This window comes from Citrus sinensis, chromosome 5 (assembly GCF_022201045.2).
Source record: "Citrus sinensis cultivar Valencia sweet orange chromosome 5, DVS_A1.0, whole genome shotgun sequence".
Lineage (NCBI taxonomy): Eukaryota > Viridiplantae > Streptophyta > Magnoliopsida > Sapindales > Rutaceae > Citrus > Citrus sinensis.
The window spans coordinates 31,687,200-31,710,942 of NC_068560.1; the positions used below are offsets into that span (position 1 = coordinate 31,687,200).

At 33.3% G+C, this 23,743-nt stretch overlaps 3 protein-coding genes across 17 annotated transcripts; all 3 read left to right on the plus strand.

Moving 5' to 3' along the window:
• Positions 1 to 583: 583 nt before the first annotated feature.
• LOC102616659 (uncharacterized) lies at positions 584 to 6,504 on the plus strand. Of its 14 annotated transcripts, none has more exons than XR_003064667.2 (16): positions 588 to 784; positions 877 to 933; positions 1,316 to 1,409; positions 1,722 to 1,900; positions 2,128 to 2,178; positions 2,795 to 2,851; positions 3,438 to 3,558; positions 3,906 to 3,972; positions 4,102 to 4,143; positions 4,482 to 4,587; positions 4,705 to 4,815; positions 5,361 to 5,432; positions 5,505 to 5,626; positions 5,718 to 5,764; positions 5,863 to 5,950; positions 6,104 to 6,156. XR_003064667.2 is itself a non-coding variant. In XM_006472488.4 (16 exons), the coding sequence occupies exons 2-14, from the start codon at positions 916 to 918 to the stop codon at positions 5,743 to 5,745; spliced, it is 1,068 nt and encodes a 355-aa protein (XP_006472551.2). In that variant the 5' UTR covers positions 591 to 784; positions 877 to 915; the 3' UTR covers positions 5,746 to 5,764; positions 5,951 to 5,978; positions 6,104 to 6,504. The 14 variants fall into 14 exon arrangements, 4 of the variants coding, with proteins under 4 accessions (XP_052298385.1, XP_006472552.2, XP_006472551.2 ...); XM_006472488.4 differs by lacking the exon at positions 5,863 to 5,950 and adding an exon at positions 5,951 to 5,978 and having other exon boundaries at positions 591 to 784; positions 6,104 to 6,504; XR_370148.4 differs by having other exon boundaries at positions 594 to 784; positions 5,525 to 5,626; positions 5,863 to 5,978; positions 6,104 to 6,504.
• A 4,809-nt stretch (positions 6,505 to 11,313) lies between these two features.
• On the plus strand, positions 11,314 to 12,923 carry LOC102618029 (homeobox-leucine zipper protein ATHB-6-like). 2 transcript variants are annotated; one of them, XM_006472492.4, is made up of 3 exons: positions 11,314 to 11,459; positions 11,754 to 12,211; positions 12,310 to 12,923. In XM_006472492.4, exons 2-3 carry the CDS (start codon positions 11,804 to 11,806, stop codon positions 12,667 to 12,669), a joined length of 768 nt encoding a protein of 255 aa, XP_006472555.2. In that variant the 5' UTR covers positions 11,314 to 11,459; positions 11,754 to 11,803; the 3' UTR covers positions 12,670 to 12,923. The 2 variants fall into 2 exon arrangements, with proteins under 2 accessions (XP_006472555.2, XP_006472553.2); XM_006472490.4 differs by having other exon boundaries at positions 11,343 to 11,753; positions 11,838 to 12,211.
• Positions 12,924 to 22,727: 9,804 nt separating this feature from the next.
• On the plus strand, positions 22,728 to 23,505 carry LOC102618680 (uncharacterized). Its single transcript, XM_006472493.4, has one exon. The coding sequence runs from the start codon at positions 22,776 to 22,778 to the stop codon at positions 23,292 to 23,294; it is 519 nt and encodes a 172-aa protein (XP_006472556.2). The 5' UTR covers positions 22,728 to 22,775; the 3' UTR covers positions 23,295 to 23,505.
• Positions 23,506 to 23,743: the final 238 nt, after the last annotated feature.

Here is a 23,743-nt window from a genome sequence, read left to right on the forward strand (position 1 = left end):
GTATTAAATAATGTAATTTTCATTAACTAGATACATGTATAAATATTATTATAAAAATGATATTAATTAAAAAATAAAATTAATGATAATAATAATAATAATAAATGTTAATAATGATAATATTAATAAAAATAATTAATAATAACTAAAATAATAAATTTAATAATAATGACATTTAAAATAATAAAATTAATTATTATTTGAACAAGAGTAATTCAGAAAATATAAAAAAAAATTATAGAGATATAAAAGTCAGTTCTGGGAATGAGCAACCCCATATGAGAATGAGATTCTCATTTCTTTTTCTCAAATTGTGTAGGACTCACACAATTTATTTTCATTCTCAAATTACATTTTGCCAAGTAAACATGAGTTTTATTTTTGTTCCCTAAACTCTCAAGTAAACACACCATAATTTTTTTACGGAACAAAAAATCATTTTTGGCAACTAATTACACAAAAAATATTATTACGTCTGAAGATATAAATAATAATTACTTTAAATTTAGCCATACATACCATCCTAATAATAATTGGTATTACCTTTGATAGCATAAGCTTTCTCCTCATTAGTTATCTCATGCCAACGACCGATTTCCGGCTGAGTCGGTTGTGGGTTATTCAAATCCGATAATGGAAGAAACAAGTATGGGCTTGACCCATTTCGAAAGAGGCCCAAGCGCGAAAGGAAACAACAAAGGAAAAAACCCGCGTGCTGGCATCATCTACAATCAAACGCGGCCACCAAGGAAGAAGACTTAAGTCTCAGACTTGGTATTCCCAGGTTCTATTTTCTCTCTGTCTTTTCCTTTATATCATTTTTTTTTCTTTTTTGATCTTTTGCTCCTTTTGTGTCATTTTTAATGCCACGGATAGGCTGCTAAAGCAACAGAGAAAAAGTAAAGACTTGGTATAATGGCTCTTCGTTTTGAGGTAAGGCATTTAATTTTTGTTGCTGCTTTTGTTTTCTTTTGGTGAAGATTATTATATCTGCTTCACTCAGACGCAAGCACACTCACGTAATGCACAAGCTGAGAGTACTATTATGGAAGCAGTGTGCAATATGGCATGGTGCCAAGTTTTGGCTATTGTAAATAATGAGAGAAAAATTGAACATATATGTTTTAAAATGTTAACATTTGGAGCTATTTTGATGTGGAAGTTTATTCTTGGAGCTTCTTTGTTAGCAACTTAGCATTGTATGAATTCTTTTATTTGTACATCCTGTTGTATGGAGCACTGCTTTCTGTAGTGTTTCCAGTGTTTAACTATTTGTTACTGATTCAGTGATTTATATATGTTTGTTACTTTTTAGGTTTTGGGGAGGTTTAATCGCGCCCGTGCAGCTCAATTGACACTTCCTCACTTTGTATGCCAGACACCTTTGTTTATGCCCGTGGGAACACAAGGTTAGAGTTTCATTTATTAAATTTATATTTAAGACAGCAGATTGCTGAGTAAGTTTCTCTTTAACTTTACATGTTCAAGCTCAAAGAAAAGAAGGCGTGTCCGGAATTAAAACGAAAAACACCTTTTTCACGAGACATTGTTCATATCATACTCCTTTCAATTGGTGATCACATTATTTGGCTTTTATTTAGATGTTTTCTGGATAAAATAATGCATTTTTATATGGGTGCGAGTGCATATAGATGATTTACTTTCATATGTGTATCTAATCACATATTTTTATAAGGCAAGGTCGGTCTTCCTGATCACAGGGACAATAAAAGGTTTGACAACTGATCAGCTCGAGGAGATCGGCTGTCAAATTATTCTTGGAAATACATATCATTTGGCACTCCGTCCTACTTCCGAACTTATTGACGAATTGGGTGGTCTACACAAATTTATTAACTGGCCTAGAGCACTGCTTACTGACTCTGGTGGCTTTCAGATGGTTATCTTAATATTCCATATATTGCTATAGTTTTATTCTTTTAACAGTTGTATTCTTGGTTTGTTCCAGATTTTCTTCTTTAGCATAAAGTTGGACGTGTTTGGTTTATTTTTATTAGCATACATATCTCCTATGTTTATTTTGATTTGCTTAAAGTCTCCTGTATCACGAATCTATATGTAGCAGGAATTTTTGACACTCAGTGGCACTTTGCTTATATTTTTCAGGTCTCTCTTTTGCATTTAGCTGACATCACTGAAAAGGGAGTAACATTTCAGGTAATTATTATTTCTTTGGTTAATGAAATGAATTCAAAGCTTATGAAATTTGGTTCAGACTGTGATATTTTTCTCATGAGATTCAGTGTTGAATTTGCTCAATCGCTATCTCAGAGAAAATTAAAACTATAGACTTAACTTATATGCTTAGGTGTCGATATGTGTTTGTGATTGTGGATGTGCATGCACAAGTCTTTGTCTGTGTTGCTAGTAAAAGGGAAGTGACTGATATTATTGCTTAATTGCCAAAAATTTTCTGTTGATCTCTCTTCTTGTTTCTTTCTTTGTGTCCCTGCAGCCGCCAGGCGGTGTTAGTTTAATTGGATGTTGACAGTTGTAAAACTACACTTTTAATTAACAAATTAAGACCATGTTCTATCTCAAATTCTTTTTAGTAATTGTTTCTAGATTTAGGAAACTTTTTTTTTCCTTTTATCACACCAATTTCTCTTTTTTTTAGCCAATAATTATTTGTCCACTAGTAGTACAGTGTGCCTCACGTGAATGCCCATCTACTGTCCTATTTTGTATATTTGTGCTCTTCCTCTTAAGCTTATTCTGTTTCCTTGTTAAAATATTGAAATATGTTGCTATTTTCTTGTTGATTGCAATTCAGTCACCAGTTGATGGAAAGCCTATGCTCTTAACACCAGAGGAGTCAATTCAAATTCAAGTATGTGCATTCATTTTGTGCAAGTTTATTATTCTCTTGCCTTGCTATAATGTCCTGGGTTTCCCTGTTTGACATGTAATTTTCAGTAGTTGGTATATATGATCTTTTGAAAGCCTTATCATTTTGCGTTAGTACCCTTTTTTTGTTAAAACTGATGCATGGTCTCCCCAAGAATCTTATCATTTGAGGCAGTGCATTCTACAATTATCCTCCAATAAAAGATAGTAACAACGGCGATAACAATAACTATAAATAAGTAAAATAATGCATACGGATGACCAGGTTCAACAGTATCCATGTGCCTTTTCAAATCTCATTGATTTTTCTACCTCTATAGGCAAAATATCCTTCAAGTTGAAGTATAGTGGTCACATTATATGCCTTATTTTAACAGAATTGAGTGCTTTTTTCTTTTATTAAGTGCCTTTTTTCTTTCCTCTTGCTAAAAGAGCCTCTTCTACCTATCTTTTGCTATATGGCACTGAGTGGGCACGAAGAGTCAGGTGCAACAATAGGTGTCGCCAGATAAAAGAATAAATTATTGTACTTAATACATGTATCTTCTGGTCTGCTTATGATTCTGCAGAACAGAATTGGAGCAGATATAATTATGGCTCTTGATGATGTAGTGAGAACCACCATAACTGGTCCACGAATTGAGGAGGCTATGTATCGCACGCTTCGTTGGGTAGACAGATGTATAGCAGGCAATATATCTAATACTCAATGTCTCATGCTTTTCGTTCTGATGAGTTTAAAATGCAAAAAAAAACAAGTTATAAATTTACTAATGCGGCAGTGTCCTTGGTGCACTCGTTAGTCTGAGCTTGTTGACTTGAGTTATTCTTAGCCTTAGTAGCTCAGGTTTAGTGTATCACGTTGTGTGAATTGACTAGTAAATGGGAATGATGCAGTATGCAATGCTTGATGTCATTTATTTAAAAATATTCATATGGCATGTGTCAACTGAACTATCTGCAATCATATCTCAGCATTAATGTTTTTGATCTAGTTACTTAGAACTTTTTGCTGTTTATTTTTTTTCCTTGGACAGCTCACAAAAGACCACACGAGCAGAACTTATTTGGTATTGTACAAGGAGGTTTAGATCCTGTGCTAAGGTGAATCTCAATTGAAATATCATTTTGCTAATTTTAATTTCCTGCACACGAATGCCTCTTTTTCATATTAATAGGCACCTCTGTTTACTGAAACTAGTTGTTTGTCACCATTCTTTTTCATTTAATCAGGGATATATGTGTTAGAGGCTTGGTGGATCGAAATTTACCTGGGTATATATGCTTAACACTCACATACTTAAATTTAAGTTTCTTATTTTTTGCCATATAAAATTTTAAAATGTTGAAATTTTCTCAAGGTCATGAATAATTTTCCATCTTTTCCATTATTAGAGTTTGCGACATTTAATTTTCTTCAACCATTTTGTTTTGTTCTTTCCCTGCAATTTTCCTAATGGTTCATTCTTTCCCTTAATATGTGAGTTAACTGTGAAACTAGTTGCAGTTTCCAGTTTAAATCTCTTTCATTTCATTTAAGATTAGATTGATTCTTATGGCTTTTGCTTTCAGAGATCAAGGACTTGAATTGACCGACTTTACTTCTGTGACAGATATGCTATTGGTGGTCTTGCTGGCGGTGAAGATAAGGATTCTTTTTGGCGTGTTGTTGCTCAGTGTACTGCTGCACTGCCTGAAGATAAACCACGATATGTTATGGTGCAAATGGCATATGTCATTTTATCTCTGCATCCTTCAAACCACCTTATATAATGAATTGTGTGCTTCTTCTCTTTGATATTCCATATTATGATGTGCGCATGCACTATATTTCAGGGTGTTGGTTATCCGCTGGATATTGTAGTTTGCAGTGCTTTGGGTGCCGATATGTACGACTGTGTTTACCCCACTCGAACTGCTCGTTTTGGCACTGCTCTTGTACCTGAGGTGATAGATTCTGCTTTGAAATTATTTGAAAGCTTTTTGTTCACAATTGTTTGAACAAAACTTTTCTAAATTCTAACCTTTTCTAAAAAAGATCGTAATAATAAAATGAAAGAAAGAAAAGAACCTATGGTATTGTCATGCACAATGTAGTTCACTTGGAACATCCAGGTTAATGTTTTAGCTGTAGCATTTGCTTGGTTTAAAGTAGAGACTGTTCAACATGTTAAACAAGAAATTGGATTTATGCATTTAATATAGCTGCGTGGTATCTTTGGGATTTTTTTAGAATTAGTTTATCTTTCTCACAATTATAATGACAAATGAAGTATTTTATAATGAATTTTGACAAAGTTACAGGATATGTTTCTACAAAATGATGAAATCTGCATATGAGGTTTACAGAACCTTACTACATGCACATGTGAATATTTGATCCTTTTTTTTTTCGTGGGGAGGGGGGGTTATGGAATGGAGGCATGATTGTGAAGTCTGATCACTGGAAAGAATCCCATAGATTGCAACTTAATATTAGATACATAATGCAGGGAGTGCTAAAACTCAAACACAATGCAATGGTTAATGATACTCGCCCTATTGATCCCAAGTGTGCTTGTATGGTATGCTTCTAACTGGAAGTTCCTTTGTCTTAGATATTAATCTATGATTTCTGTTGTATTCTATCTGTGCAGTATTCTGTTTGTCATTGTAGGTTTGTAAGAACTATACAAGGGCCTATATTCATTGTCTTGTTACGAAGGACGCTATGGGATCTCAGCTTCTGTCATATCATAATTTGTATTATATGCTGCAGGTACAAACTATCTGATCTATAATGAGAATATTCTCCTAAACTTTGCTCTTGTTTTGTTTGTGATTAAAAGTTATTTCTCTTACGAATGCAGCTTAGCAGAAATCTACATTCATCAATAGTTGAAGGAAGGTTTCCAGAGTATGTTTGTGATCAGCTTTGTTCATATTACACCCCTCCACTGCCCTCCCCTAAGCTGTTTTGCCTCTCCCTTCTCTTTTTTTTTTTTTGGAATGAAGAACTTATGGCTGATCGAGATGTTACATAATTCCCGGCTCAAATCTATGTGCTAGCAGGAATTCTAATGTTGTTCGCTTTCTTTGGCAGGTTTGTTTGCGATTTTCTGCAGAAAATGGTAATTTCTAGCATTTAAATTGGCTTTTGAATCTCACCTAGCATTAAAGAGAAATAGTATTGAGCTATCACATGGTGAATATTAACTAAGCTGTTGAAACTTATGATGGCTTTATTGTCTTGTAGTTTCCCAAGGGTGATGTCCCTGAATGGGTCTGCAATGCCATGGATGTTGCCGGAATTGACATCTCTTCCTGTTGTTCATCCTAGGATTAGAGTTAGAAATACACACTTAACAAATTATTGAGGTTGGAACTTACATATCCACTCCAAAGATTAAACTGAAGAATTCTAATTTACAGGTAACAACAGGGCGGCATAAATTTTGTATCTCCTATGCTCCCTCCTTAGAAATTATATATCCCATCGGAAAATCTCTTTTTGTTTCCCTTATCTCAGTTGTCGTACAATAGTTTCCCCACCCCCCCCCCCCCCCCCAAACAAAACAATTTATTTTTGTGCAATTTACTGAAAAAAATTTTGGTGTTACTTCTACTTAATCATTAATGAAATTCTTCTACTGATAATTTCATTTGTTCACACCTTTTATGTTCTTCAGCAATAATACTTCATTGTCATAAGTCAATAACAGTGATTTTATTGCCCATCCTATTTAGCCTCCATGTCTGAATCTTAAATTATTTCTTTAGTAATGTTGCTTTTATGATGGTACTCACAACTATACTTCGGCAAAGCTATTGCCTTTTAGGAAGCCATTTATCATGCATGATTCGTGGAACTAACAGTGAAAGCGAAGAATCTGTAAAAGCAAAACAAGTTGATGACAGGTGAAAAAAGGGAAAAAAAAAATGCCTGCTTTGCTCTATTGATCATTGTAGCTTTTGTTATAGGCTGTAACACGTTACGGTAAGGATAAACAGCTTTTTGTTGCATCTGCCTAACTTTTCTGGATCGGCTGTGGAAATTTAGTACCTGTAGCCAACTAACTACAAAGTGCCATAACTGAGGGTGATTTCTGCAGAATCTGGAGCACTTTTTCCACTTAGACAGCAAAAGTCGACTAAGTCATCAGATTTAGGCAATGTGAAATGTGCATTTATATTCCACATTGTCAATACACACGTTCACTGAACAGTAACCAATCTTTTGAAACATCAAATATGTTCACACAATCCCACCAAACTCGAAAGTGCCATACTTATTGTATTTGACAAGCTTGGAGAGCACAATAAAGTCAAGAGATCCCCATTTCCCTTTACTTTCCAACCTATCCTCGATATTGCCTTCCAAAATAGAAAAAGAAATATGAAAGCTTAAAGTAAAGTTGCTTTCTCTTGGGAGAACCCTCAATAGCCTAGCGGTGAATCACTTTTCTTCTTACTAGAAAGAAATTTGAGTCCTTCCATTTGAATTCGTATGGATATAAATGTGTCACGTTTAGGGTTTGTTTGGCATGCGGTCTGTATTGCATTATTTTTTGTGCACCATGTTTAGTGAGCACAATGGTGTAGATAAATTGGAAACCTTTTGGAGCCAAAATGAGACTTACGCTTCCCTCGGCTCTCACCTCGTCTATATATTTTTTTTTCTTTAAAAAAAAAATTAAATTATTTATTTAATGTATTTTAACAGTTTTAACTGATAACAATTATTTATCACCGGTAAACGATTATTGCCGCCAGCAATGCATCACTAACCACCACCGTCTGTCATCATCAAAATTTTTCCAGCATCTTTTGACGTCAAGTTTAGTGCCGTTAGATTTTCTCGGCGTCTACACAATGATACTAATATCACTGGCATTGGAACTTCCTTCCGTCGTAGATTTATAGATGAAATTTTAAATGCAAATATATGGTGAAGGAGAGCTCCATTACTGACGTTATTAATACAATTAACTAAAGATCAAGAAGAGGTTTCCAATGATACCAAATTTAACTTAAACGAAAGTTCATAATTTCCTATAGTGGTTGGCAGTGGCCAGTAGTGGCTACCTGTGGTTATTTAATTCTTTTGATAAATGAAAATATAATAGTTTAATATTAGTAATAATACATTAGAATCTAATCCAGTTCAATGAGGCGCACCAAATGCACCCTTACAGTATAGATGTTTGGTCTTCTCTTCGCCATTGCTCGAAGCTCTCTTGCCCCAAAGTCACAAGGACAGTTCCCCCACCAACTCAACTCAGAATCCTTTTTTATTTTGACCCTTATCTTTCTTTTCCCATTTGCATTAGTGTCCCCGAGGCGCAAGTAAACAAAACACCCATCACTTTCCTTGCACAAAACGGAAACTTAATAGACGTTACAAGCAATTTAGTGTATTTTTTATCCGTCAATATTTCGAACACGCAACTAAAATTTGTCGATACCCTTTGACAAAAATTGGACAACAAGCTCCTAACAAAAGCCATGTGATGATATTGCCATATATTGATATGGGTTGCTGCTCTCTTGCGTGATCTCCCTTTTGGGATTTGGAGGGCACCCAGTTGTGGGCATGCCTTTCCTTGTGAAGTTAAAAACGAATGGACGTATACCTACAAAAAGCTACATGCATAATTGTTTGTTATCTAGTTATGCATTAGATATCAAGATCGACGAGATTATGAGGACCCAAAACCCACAACACGTATCCCCATCAACGTCATGCATTGAATAAATTGAACATCTACTATCGTTGCAGTGGAAGAAATCGGATGTCTGGCTTTCACTGGTGAGATTGACCGCCGACATGTTTTGAGTGTTGCCAAAGTCTCAAAATAGTGATCCATTTGTTATTTGCTCTCAAATCAAAGGTCGGCACAAAGAAGCAATTGCCATTGTAATTATTATTTTTTTCCTAGATAATAAAATAAACGTTCCAAATCCAGATTTAAATTTAAACATACTTTATGCTTGGATCATTAGCCGTTAAATAAAAGTACGTGATTGATAAACTCTCCGGATCAAGTTGTGTATAGTGCACTGGCTTTCCAAAAAAATTGAAAGGTGTAACAAAAGATTTAAGTATTCTCACAAACCCATATAATCGTATATATCATAGCCTGACAAGTAAAAAGTGATTGTTTATCAAACATCTTATAACGAATTTGTCATTGACAATTTCTATCATTCCGTTAAAAAATTCTAGTAATCATGTCATTTTTCCTTTGTGCTGCATGGGATGAATCATCTTTAAAAAGTTGCGATATATGAAAGGGTGCATTTTTCACATGATTCACGAGGCCCTTTTTCCCCCGAATTCTTTGATGTTAGCAAACCTGATTAAAATATGCAATAAAATAAATTGAAGGATCTTACAATCATTATGTTTCGAAAGTGGGGCTCTGTACTGCTTCTGTCGAAGGGGAATGGCAGCGACGTAATAAATTGAAAGTACTCAATATTCGATTTCTTATGGTTTCTTTCTGCAATCACCATCTTTCTAATTTAACGCTGAGCTAACCTAATGAATTGTGAAAAGTCCCAAAAAGAAGTTTTTATTTTCCCGGAAAATTCTGACAAGGCAGGTGAGGTTTTTGCAACCAAGTATAGACGTGCTTTGATGTTTCTCCCAATCATTACGGGATAATTGTTTAATGTTAGATAATTTATATCACACTTGACAATTGTCTATATATATATATATATATATATATGCAGGTGAGGTTTTTACAACCAAGTGTAGACGTGCTTTGATGTTTCTCCCAATCATTACGGGATAATTGTTTAATGTTAGATAATTTATATCACACTTGACAATTGTCTATATATATATATATATATGGCTCTGGCTAAGTTTATATATATATATATGGCTCTAGCTAAGTTACGTTCAACGTAACTTACGTCAGACACAGCAATAGTGTACAGTAGTAGGACCGCAACTGTTGTGGTGTCTGGCATAAGTTACATTTAACGTAAGGGTAATTTTTAAAAACCTCCCCTGAGGTTTGGGCTTGTTGCAAGTAGATGGCGAGAATTGATTTATTTGTAAAAAATCCCCTACCGTCAGTTAAGTTTAACATTGACCGTTAGTTGACCGTGCAAAGACAATATTACCCTTAACAATAGTTTGTAAACGAAAATAACTAAAAAAAAACCAAAATTATTGGTGCAAAAAGCACAAACCCTATTTTTTGACAATTTTATCCTTGTCAATTCTAAAAATTTACAATATCATAGGTAAAGATTATGACTATTTCATTTTTAAATTTTTAATTTTATCTTTCTTGTAGGAATTTTAAGGAAATATCAATAATTTAAAGAGGATTTTTAAATTTTTTAATTTTAATTTTTTATAAGAACTTTAAGAAAATATCAATAATTTAAAAAGTATAAAATAGCTAATAATTTTGGTTTTTTTTTTAGTTATTTTCGTTTATAAACTATTGTTAAGGGTAATATTGTCTTTGCACGGTCAATGTTAAACTTAATTGACGGTAGGAGGTTTTTTATAAATAAATCAATTCTCACAATCTACTTGCAATAAGCTCAAACCTCAGGGGAAGTTTTTAAAAATTACCCTTTAACGTAACTTAGCCGGCTCCTCTATATATATATATATATATATAGATCATTACACTATTCAAAAGTCAACTGTTGAAAATTTATTTGCGGGTTGAATTTTTTTTAGTTCCATTCTCACTATTCCCCTTTCAATGTTTCATATCCTCTTACAACTCATTTTTATTGTAAATGTTCTTAGAATTAGAGAGTTTACCAAGGTATATCCATTTCTTGAATTCTTTTATCTACTCGCATGATGATTCATTTCTTTTAAATTGTTAAATGGCCTTTAAATTGTTTTCCAAAAGAGAAAGTTTCTTCAACCTCTATGCTGCCTTAGTATATGATTGAGTACTAATGTAGAAAATAAGTGGAACGACTGTCATTGAACCATTCAATAAACTCATGCCATGCGTTTTAGTTTTTTTCCTTCAAGAGATATCATTACATTTTTAATGAATATCAACATGAAGGTATCTCTTACGAGATTTTATTGTATACACTCCTAAATGATGTTATATAGTCTCTTGGTTAAATGTTTCTCATTTGAGAAAAATCTTGAGTATTTATAATGTATTTCTATCATCTCTTAAATTCTTATATTTTGTAGGTTTACCTTTACTTAATTCATTGAAAAATACGTGTCAACAGTCTAAACAACTGGAGAAAAATTTAGGATTAAAATTTCTCTTAATCTGAAAAATTACAAATATATGAATGGTAAATATTAAATAAAAATATTCATGTCAAAAGATTTTTTTTTCTGACTATATTAAAACCCCTTTAAGATAGAACACTTTTTCACAACTAAATGATTAAAATTATAATAATTTTTTATTTTTTATCACTTTACGTATGCTTATAATATGTGTCCTGTATCCTTTTTCAAAACTGAGAAGATAAGCTGAGCGTTCCAATTCCAAAAACTTGACTTTACGTCACATTTTAATCGCCTGGCCTTGACAGTCTCATAGAGTTGGCGCGTTTATAAATGACTGCTCTTTCTTATCCGCAACCAAGTTCACTGTGTGAGATTCTTTCCCTACTCTGCATCTTTTCCTCTTATAAATTGATTCAAAGAAAAAATCCTTAGAAGGGATTTTGGTTACATGGATTTGGATGTTGAGCTTATTAAGCAAAGGTCAAAAGCATAAACAAAACAACTCTTTTACAGCATTTTTATTTCTGGGTAATCTTGTAACCTCTTGCAATTCTATTCCAGTAAACCTAAAAAACTCTGCTTAGTGTCTTAGCTTTAAGCATGAAGCGTTTCAGCTCTTCAGATTCCTTTGATGCTCTGATCACTGTCTATAAATCTGCAGGTAAGCACAATTCAACTACAGATTTATCCTGAAGTTAAGTATTTTTGTTTATGGGTTCTGAGACTTTTGATCATTTTCATGAAGACAAGACGAGTACAAAGAGAAAGCAAATTTACGGTAGAGAGTTTCAGGCCATGATGGATTGCTTAGAAGAAGAAGACTGCAGAGAGGAAGCTAGCCAAGCTACAGAAAAGAAGCGTCGATTAACTGTGGATCAAGTTAAGGCCTTGGAGAAGAATTTTGAGGTCGATAACAAGCTAGAGCCTGATAGGAAAGTTAAATTAGCTGAAGAATTGGGACTGCAACCGCGACAAATTGCTGTTTGGTTCCAAAACCGGCGCGCTCGTTTGAAGAGCAAAGAATTGGAGAGAGACTATGGCCTTCTCAAAGCTAACTATGATGCTTTAAGGCTTGACCACAATAATCTTCAACAAGAAAATGAAGCCCTTACTGCTGAGGTACTATAGTGTTATGTTAACTTAGGTGACAAGAAGTTAACAGCATTAATTGATTTCAAATTCATCAAATTATATACCATTGGGTGTTTGATTTGCAGTTAAGGGAATTGAAAGCTAAGCTTTGCCAAGAAAATGAAGAGACTAGTCATGCTGTTGAGGCAGAGGCCCCTGTTTCCGAACAGAGCAAAAACCACGTTTCAAGTGAAAATGCAAATGCTCAGCTATTGACATCCCCACCTTCTTTTTCTTCTCTTTTCACTGGCTCTTCTTCCTCTTCGCATCCATCAATGAACTGGGTTCAGTTTTCTGATTCGAGAACAATATTGAGTAATGTCTATCAGCAGCCTCAACTTGTGAAAGTTGAAGAGCAAAGCCTGTTGTTTAATCCCGAGGATCCATGCAATATCTTTTCAGTTGATCAAGCTCCTACTCTTCAGTGGTACTTCACTGGGCACTGAAACTACTGAACTTTCAAGTTCTTCAAAAGGAATAATTTAGTTTCAAGTTTTGTAATTTGGGCTTTTGAAGTTAGTTTTTCTCGACAATGGGCAATGGCAAAAGAGTGTTCTTCATTATCACTAGTCATTAGTGAACTTATTGTAAAAACTACTATTACTTACAGCTAATACCAAGGAAGCTGGCATGTAATGTCTCTTCTTGGAGTGAGTAAAAATTGCTACACCTATATGCTAAGTGAACTGACATTTTAACACTTTGGATGATTTGATCTCATAATTAATTTTAATCTCTCATTCAAACGTTAATGTCGTAAAATTATAGACCTTTACATGGTTGTAGGCACCAAAACGACACTGAAATGTTCAAAGTCGTGTGGATACCTGAATTGAAGAATAATTCCAGCACGAGGGAAGGGGTGCATACATCGAGAGCACCTAAGACTTTTCCTTAATAACACGGATTATAATTTGCCTTTTCTTTGCAGAATATCAATGCTTTTACAAGAATGATACTGAAAGAATGCGATTGGCAAAAACTGCTTTTCCATTTGAGTTCAGAAATATTCGGTCGTGGTTTATGTGCACCTATCAACCCATGTGGTTGGTAAAAAGAAGAAACTGAATGGCAAGGCTACATAACTGGCCAAAGAAATTTGCCAGACTACGTAACAATTCAAGATCTTTTAGTGGCACCACTCTCTCAATTCACGTGTCTATCTAGGTGCGCCTAATATAAGACATCACTGTCCATCAGAAGCTTTATCTTTTCATTGCCCTACAGTGGTTGAACTTTAATGTGTTTCTGGGCACATTTTCACTTCGTGAAAAAAATCAGCAACCATATGCACACAAATGCTGTTACGAGATTTATAAAAATGTCAAGTTAGGCCCACCATGTAAGCGTATTATAAGGCTTTGTTTATTTCCGCCGTTCAAATTTTCTCCTAACAACTAATGATGCTTACTAAACAAGCCGTGACGCACCAACTTTCAAATAACAGCTAAGACTCTCTCAATTCATAACTAGAACTGCAAATTTCAAATTCACAAGCACCACACAATACTGAACGAAACGTCGAAACCTTGGCATGGAAATCAAACAACCAGCGATCAGGTGATAAAGCTGGCAGCTGAACTGCGGGTTAACAATGTCGATCAACAATGTGATCAGACTTCGGCGTCCTGAGTTGAGAATAAGTGGATGCGAAGAGGAGGCAAGTCCCTTTCAGGATTTCATAATTATCTGGTGGGGAAAGAGACAGCGCAAAAAGCTGCAGAGACTCTTAGCTCATTTTCCAAAGTCTTTTGCCGTGTCAGAAGTGGGACCCACCTGTCATCAATCTTTGACTCTTTTACTGCCCTATAGGGAATCTAGCCATAGCTATCCTTTTCCTGTTGCGTAAATATGACGTTTGCTTTTTGTTTATGTGGGGTGAAAATCCCAAAAAAACCTATCAATTCTCTCTCAAATCACGAACCGTTTCTTTCATCAATCATCAATCCTTTGTTTATGTGAAGCTCCAAAAGCACGGCACCAATGCACCAATTAATGCGTTTGCATGCGACAAGCGCTCGTTCATCCGGATCATAAATTCAGTCCTTTGTTATACGAGACGAATGGTTCCGGATTAGAGGGTATCATATTGCTGCTTCTATGTTGAATTTGTAGTTGGATATCGTAGATTCGTGATCTAAAAGAAGAAACTTGATAGTTGATACTGTTAAGATGATAGCATATAACGAATTTTGTTTCAACCCACATAAAAATATTCAAACTCTCTTTGAGATAACACGATGAAACTATTATTGTTATTTGAACATATGACAAGTGGCAATCATCAAATTTATTCTTCTAATTCTAAGAACCATTTTCTGTTTTTTTTTTTTTTTTTGGTTTAACTTGTTGTTTGGGCTAACGAGTAGGTCTTTTAGTGACTCAAGAAAGCTATCATTTCTTGTCGATTTGTTGTTCTAATGCTGATAATGGTGCTAATATTGATGGTGCTACAGTAGAGATGTGACCTCACTAGAAATGAGTTGAAAATTGTAGCGAGGCTGTTCCTGACCAGGCAACACATTTTGTGGAAGACACATTAGTTAATTAATCAACATCAATAGTTAGTCATTCAATTATTTTTTTAAGGACCGATTATGGAATCCTGAAAAAACTTCTTTAACACACTATTTTCAATAAAATTTTATATTAATAAAATGAGTCTTGCTAAGTTACATTTCAAGTAACTTACACTCTATATAAAAATCAATGAGTCCCACCGTCAATATCACTAATTTTGCATTATTTTACATAGATTGTAAGTTACTTGAAATATAAATTAACAAAATCCTAATAAAATATCACTAACCTATGTTACCATCAAAGAACGATTATTTAAAAAAAGAAAAGAAGGAAGAATTATGTTTAAGAGTATTGATATTTGAATATTCTAAAAATGCTACTGAAATAAAAAAATTAATTATGTTCATAATACAGCATTATAGTACACAAAATTACAATACTATATTTTTATCATTAAAATATTTTATTGGTGATTAAATATCATTTTTCTAACATTTAAACAAAATTTTAGAATAAGAGAATCTCTAACACGTGTATGTAATATGGGCTTCAGTGTAAATGGGGACTCCTAAAAAAAATCCCCAGAGAGCTTCTATAGAACCCCATATTTTATCTCTTTACTTCTATCTCAACTTGGGCTAAGAAGGCCTACTGAGTTTTTGGGCATTTATGTTTGGGTTCATAAAATTTATTTGCGTTTATTATGAAGAAATGCTTTTAACATGAATTGAGATTTTGGGTCCTCAAGAGTTTCCAGTGAATCGGCTGAAAGTCGAATATACGTAGAGACAGAGCCAAACCATATTGCATGAAAGATATCTAGTACGTGATTTGAGCATATGAATATAGATAGCTACGTTGTTTATGAATCAACTAATCAATTGATTGCAGGTGGGAATGTCGTGGTGCAAGAGAAGCTGCTAAACTATGCCGCTCCTGATCTGACTCACTTCAAGGTTGTACTATTTTTTTTTTTTCATTTTTCTAGTTTTTCTTTTTTAGTTCTTTTTGTCATTCTGTTTCTTCAAATTTTCATTTGACTCAGGTTCCAACACTTGTGTTAGCAGGAAATATACAAGTATAGTTTAAGAAGTTTGTGAGATATAGTTAAAATTGGAGACATTGAAGTAACCAACCAGCGAGTTGCGTTCATTCACATTAAGAGGTGAACCGATTGAGAAAAAGTTTCAATTACTTGCTAACATATGGGGATTAAGGATTTTCTGCCTACCCACCTTCCCCAGCCTATAAGAATTTCAAAACGTTTATGAATCCCCATTGTTGTTTTAAAAAGTTGCCAAGATGTATGTGTCTGTTCACGCGTGGTATGTTGGTCCCCTGTTTTTCGTTACAGAGAGGGAGAAATGCTTCGCAAAAGACAGTGTAAACTCTTTTACTAGTTCATCTTTAATTCTTGAGGAAAGGATTTTGTAAAATGCCTAAAGACAAAAGTATCTCAGTGCCCGAGAGAATTCAAAACAGCTGAGGCTGCTGAATCGACAAAACAGTTATAGAAAGAGAGATGGGTACGTGATCTTTGTCCAACTCCTGCGCTCATCTGCAAGGTATTGAAAGTTGGGAGTGGTCTTGCAATGTGAAAGTAGATGAGAGATTCAGTATCATTAGTTTCAATACAATTTTTCTTTTTCTTTTTCTTTTTTCTTGTTCTGCAAACTTGAACAATTATCAGTTGCTAATTCGAAGTATGAGTGTTTCTTATGAATGTACGATGATTGGTAATTGATACGGTACAAGAGCTCGCATTTTTCTGCCTCGCCCTCAGGTTCAACATTGATGTTCCACATTCAGGAATCACTTATTTAGCTTGTTTATTTTTTTCACTTTCTATGCTAATGACTGAGTGAGCAATAGGTGTTTGGTTACAAAGTCATTCCTGGCCTCGCTAGTTATGAAAAAAGAAGCATCCTCATCTAGCACATGAAACACAGAAGGAATTAGTTAGATATAGGTCACGGTGAGAGTGCGAGACAAAGGCTTCATTAGTCATTAGTCATTACAGATGGGCACAGATGGGGTGTCGGCATTCTGTGGCTGGAAGCTGGAAGGAACTCAAAGGCTGCTACTATAAACTGTCAAGTTTCCGCGTTTTAATAAATCTCTGTCCAAATTTAGCAGGACTGCCGGTGCTTGTTTCTACCAAGTACCAACCTTCAGTTATGGCTTTCACTATAGATTCTACTTTTGTTACCCAACTCTTCTTTTGCTCTATCGTTACAAGCTTGTGATAAAATATGTTGCTTATTTTATGTCGGTTTCAATTCCATTTGGAGCTAAAATGTGACCCCTTGAAGTATTGAACAGGTGCGGCGGTGCTCTCCCTGGAAGCCAGGAAAAATAAGCATTTTGCTCAGAAGATTTGGTTTCGGTTGTAAATAAATTAATCGAGAAGCTAGACAAGACCAATCGATGCTAAGTCAAAGTGCTTTTATCAAATATGCAGTGAACAATAACCCAATGTGAAAGTTGTGAGTTATGAGACCATAATTAATGGCGGTGCTCAAATGGTATTGAATTCGCACATGTTATTGTGTATATTTTTTAATGTATTAGATAAAATAGCGATATTGATGCATTTTACAAGTGTCACTTTATCTTCACATTTAATATTGTTTTATTTTGCATTACCATCAGTTTATTATACACTTATATTTTTAAAAACGATTGATTTCAATATATAATAATATTAATTTATTAAAATCTAAATACATGTGCTAATAGCACAGCTATGAGGTTTATTAATTTGTTAATCCCATACAAAAAAAAAAACTTGTTAATATATATATTTTTTAAGTTCTGAAAATGCTTCATTTAAATTGGCTGGTTTAGTTCAGATAAACTGAATTTAATCAATTTCAATAATTTTAACAAATGACATTTTTTTATTTCCAAATTGATTTGATTTATGACTTCTTTAAGAAGGAAAGAGGACGGTTGATTTATGACTTTAATTGGAATAAAGCAACACGTGCGTTCAGAACGTGTTCAACGCCTACATAAATCTCCAATTTGAGTTTCGCTTCATTTCATTTTACCAATTCTTTTTCTTTTAAAATTTTTCTTTAATGTTTCCCAAACAAGAAATCCAACAAGCTGGGCCTGCGGGCGTCATGTAATTTTGTTTCCTGCAAGCCGTAAAAAAAATGTCACTCCCAAATTGGGTAAACCCACCCCCATTTCAAAAGAATAATTATAAAGAATTCATTTAATTTTTAATAATTTCAAATAAAGAAAAATTTAAACAATCAACCAATTTTTTTATGATGACAATTAACTAATTAAATCCTCATCAATTGTTTAAACTTCTAATACAAAAACACATTATTTAGACAATTTAGTCACTTTATGTTATAAGGATGAAATAATAATGTTAACAATATTTGTGATCAACAATGGTTAAGAGACTAAGGCCATCTCCAATGCTTAACACCATTTTGGTGTAACACCAATACAAAAAATATACATTTTTCACACCAAATTACTATTTCATCTCCAACCCATTTACACTAAATTTTACGCCAAAAAGAATATTCTTCTTTTTATTCTCAAGAATTAATTCAATTAACACAATAAATATTACTATTAATATAGATAATTAAGTAATAGGTAATTTTATATCGATTAAAAAATTATTAAATTTTCATTTAATTAACTATATTAGTACATTATGAAAATTAAACATTACATTAATATAGAAAAATACAATAACAATAATAATATTCTAGTTATTCGAATTACTAAATTTATCCCATAAATGATCAATTAGTGCATTTCGGAGTGCAATGTAAACCTCTTTATCCTTGATTTGTTTGTGTCGAGCAAGAAATTCTTGAAATCTAGTATTCTCATCTACCCTTATATCAACGGTTGGTATTGGCGCTTGCATTCAATCATTAATTGTTGCATTAACATCACGTTCATCTTCGATTATCATATTGTGCATAATAATGCAAGCAGACATTATATCATGTAACACATGTTTGTTCCAAAAACGTCATGGTTTAGCAACAATTGCAAAATGTAATTGAAGGACTCCAAATTCACGTTCTACATTTTTCTGACATTCTTCTTGTTTCATGGCAAATAATTTCTTTTTAGGACCACATGGATCATGGATAGTTTGCACAAGAGTAGACCATTTTGGGTAGATACCATCAGCTAAATAATAACTCATATTATATTCGTTCCCTTTAATGACATAATGAGCAGGAGGGGCAATACCTAAAGCTAGGTTAGCAAAAAGATTGGATGCCTCCAACACATTAATATCATTATTTGAACCAGGCAAACCAAAATGTGAATGCCATATCCAAATATCATAATCAGCTACAGCCTCCAGAATAATAGTTGGGGTTCCACTACAACCAGTATATTGTCCGGCCCAAGCTGTTGAACAATTTTTCCACTTCCAGTGCATGCAATCTAGGATGTCTAACATTCCTGGAAAACCACACTCTTTACCAACGTGGAGTAGCCTGGCGACGTCATTAGCATTGGGTGATCTAAGATATTACTCTGCAAAAATTTCCACAATTGTACGACAGAATCTCTTCAAACTTTCAATTGTTGTAGACTCTCTAATTTTAATATACTCATCAGTAGATGCTAACATCCGTTGGCATGCTAGATGCTAATATCCGAAATACGACAGTGATTTTTTAAAGACCAGATAACCCAAGTCTGCTGACGTCATCCCTTCACTGCATAAAGTAGTTGTCATGACCTTACACAGCATTAGTAATACGACTAAATAAACTTCAAGACATTTTAAATCGACGATAAAACATTAAATCATTGAAATGTGGGTTCTCTAAGAAGTAGTCGTTGAACAGATTACGATCAGCCATTTCATGATCGTGGTTGATTATTATATGACCAGTAACTGAGCCACCATGGATCACTTTGTTGTTTAATTGATTGAGATAGTGAACTATGCAAATATTGTTGTTCGCAATCATGTTAATTATCGCTTCTCTATGTGCATTGATCGCCTCAATATCATTTATTAGGTTTACATCATCATCATTTTCACCATCAGAATTTGAAGAAGATGAAAAATATAATAAGTGCTGAGATGAACTTCTAATATTAAAATTCATTTTCAAAGATATGTAAATTGAATAAGCTTTAGTACACATAAGTATATACTTTTTATAATAAATTTACTTTTACCCAATATTAGCATATCTACATATAATTCAAAATTTAAAGATAAGGATTCTCTCATATTCAATACCAACCGTTGGATGGATTTCACTTATTTTCATTCATTAAATTTACTTTTATCCAATCTTATCATATCTACACATAATTCAAAATTTAAAGATAAAGATTCTCTCATATTCAATACCAACCGTTGGATGTATTTCACTTATTTGCATCCAATAGATTTACTTTTATCCAATCTTATAATATCTACACATTATTCAAAATTTAAAGATAAGGATTATCTCATATTCAATACCAACCTTGGATGGATTTCACTTATTTTCATTCATTAGATATGTTTATTTTTCATCTATAAATATCATTGTAAACTTCACTTTACTCAAACATATCTTTTCAACCATTTATTCTATAAAATGATTCCAACTCCAAGAAGTACTTCATACACCCATGAAGCAGATATACACTTATGTCATATATATCTTGATATTTTCCAAAACCCCATTGTTGGTATAAATCAATCTCGAGATGTATTTTGGTCTCGAGTTGAAATTGAATACAATAATTCTAAAGCAGAGTTCACCACTCAAGTTCGACCAAGAAGATCTTTGCAAAAATGAATGCAAAGTATTCTAGCTACAATTGGCAAACTGAGGGGATGCATTCGACAAATTGAAAATCAAAATCCAAGGGGTGCTTCCGAACAAGAAATTGTAAGCTTATATTACACTTATTTTATATATAACATTCTAATTACATTATTTTGTAGCTAAATCGAGCGAAAGTGTTACTAGCACAAGATAAGAAATACAATAAATGGTTCAAATTTGATCATGTATGGCCTATCCTTAAAGATATTGAAAAATTTGGAGATGATCATAGCATTGCAACACTATACTTTTGAAGGCAAAGTAGTGAATTTGTGTCATCACAATAAGGTTCTCCGCTTCGGAGTCTCCAACATCAGCATCTCTTGGTCTATCATCATTTTCACTAAATATAAATGATGAGTATGTTGACGATGGTTCTACTCAACGGCCCATTGGAGTAAAGAAGGCAAAATGAAAAAGGAAAGTTGAATATCAAAATTGACTAGTTATTGATACTATTAAAGAAGACAATTGACGACTTTATGAAATTCTTAAAAAAGGCAGTGGAGATAGACAACAAAATTATCAAATTTAAATAATACGAGCCCAAAATGAGAAAAAAAAAATTGGAGATGGTCTCATATCGTGAAGAAAAAAAAATTTACTTAAAGATTTAAATTCGATAAGTGATCCGAGCTTACGTCAATATTTTCAAAATGAACAAATTAAAATTTTGCAGAGAAGATCTTAGAAAAGCCAAGCATCTCAAAATACTTCTAATAATATTGGCCAATATTTTGATGATATTGGAGGATCTAATAATGATCTCCCATATTATTAAATAATTGTTCTAATTTATGCTACTGGTATTAGCTTTTTTTTTTAAATTTGTGTTAATTTAATTTTGTAATATGTAATCTAGTAATTAATGTTATTGGCATTTTATTTTTATTATTAATTTTTATGTTGAATATTTTTTATTTAAAATATTAGTATAATATTCAAAAATTAAAAATGAAATAAAAATAATAATAATAATAACTTTAAATATTATATAAAATAGGACATGTATGGAAATAAAAAATAATAATAAGGATATTTGAGACTTTTTTTTCTATCACCAAATGAATAGTGTTGCATCATATTTGGTGCAATACTATTCATAACATCATTTTGGTGTTGGTTTTGGTGTTACATTAGAGAAGCATTTTACATCAAAAATTGTGTAAAATGTGATTTAGTGATAGTTTTGATGTCATATTGGAGATGACCTTAGAATATCACCAAAAAACTTTTTAAATGATATTTTACTATTTATTTAAAGAGTCAAATCAATAAAAAAGAGTTTTAAAAACTTTTCAAATAAAATTATCACTCTCTCTCTTCAATACTGAATGGAGAGAAATATTATCTCATTTAAAAAATCTTATTTAGAGAATTTTTTAGAACTTTAATTTTAATAGTATATTATTTTATCTCATTATTCTTGAAGAAAGAGGTGTTATAATTACTTTTATTTTGGTAGCGGAAAATATTTTGATTAAAATAATATATATATTTTTTGAAGAGTTTTTTAGAAGATTACTAATTTTTTCACTCTTCTATTTGTCATATAAGTAAGTAAATAGGTATTTAAAAATTTATGCTTGACGAGGTATAAAATAAAAAATTCCCTGATTTATAACGTGGCAAAATATTATTGGCTGCAGGGAAGAAACCAGCGCATGCAAGCATGCGTTTGGAGACATCTCCCTTCTGTCCCGTGCGCATCCCATGAAAGAATGAATCGACGTGCCATTTTATTTGTTTCCAATAAGATCTGTCGCAAAAACGTCGCCGTTTTGTAAGCCTTGACGGTGTCAACGCCTGCCCTTTTTACTAATTTTTTGCGCGAACGCTTAATTTTCCGCGCCGCCCTTGATTATCCCATACCCCAACTCCACGCTCGAACCGAATTACTTTAACCATCAAAGCCACTGACTCAATCTTCACTCTTGGCCCCACAGTGCTCTCTTGTTCCTATCAAAACCGTCCACACACACACACACACACACTCAACACACGCATACTACCCAAATAACTTTTCAAACTTTTGCATAACCTGTCAAAATGACTTTTGTTTTTTAAGAAAACCCAAAGAAGCTCCCATGACGGTTCATGGAAATGAACCTTACACGTTTGCACCCACCGTTATAAATAGTGCAGCCATAAACGAAAACAAAAAACGAACCCAAAAGAGTTTTTTTTTTACCAAAATGGCTACCCTAATGTTCAAAAAACCATCATCAAAATCAAAGCATGATACTACGGTGATCAAGTGCAGGAAGCATCCTAAACACAAGCAATCACCAGGGGTTTGTTCTCTTTGTTTAAGGGATAAGCTCTCTCAACTAGCGGCTATTTCAAGCTCGTCATCACGCAATACGTTGGATTCTTGTTGTTATTCTTCTTCCTCATCGTTATCGTCTTACTACTCTTCTTCTGAGGCTTCTTCTTGTTCTTCTCCAGTGTTTAATAAGTATAGTGTTACTACTACGGATCATCAGGGAAAGCATTCTTTGTCAACTTTGTTGTTTGGCAGTCGCAAGAATAATGTGTTAACTAAAAGTAGATCGTTAGTGTCTTTTGTTCCAAGGGTGAGAAATCAAGAAGGTGAAAGCAAGAAGAAGAAAAATGGGCTCTTTTCTAAGTTATTTCGGCCGAGAAACAAGAAGAACGCTGATCAGGGCTTGGTTCATTCAAGAACCATGAGAGAGGTCGTTACTACTAGCTAATTGATTTCATTTATTACGATCATTCTTTTTTATTATTTTCTTCTTTTCTTTTGTTGATAGATTAGAATGTAGCTCTCAAATATATGTATATTTATATATAAAGCAAGCAGAAAGAAAAATTAGGAGGTTTTTTTTATGTATATACATTTATACATATGTACGGATCTGTAGTGGGAATATTATGAAGGAAAAGTTGCTCATTTCCTGTTAATCCCTTTAAACTATACTGATGATTATAATTTTGTGCTTGAGAAACTATTAGCACAAGATCCCTTTTTTGTCTATTTATTTTATATTTTGTTCATTAATAGTTAAGATTTGTATATAAAAAGGGTTGTTTAATGTTGTCTGCGTCAAATGATGAGACAAAAATTTCCACATGTAACAGCGAAGAAACATTCTGGCAACTGGGCTGGGGTAGGACAGTGGCCAATGGGTCTGGGTCTGAC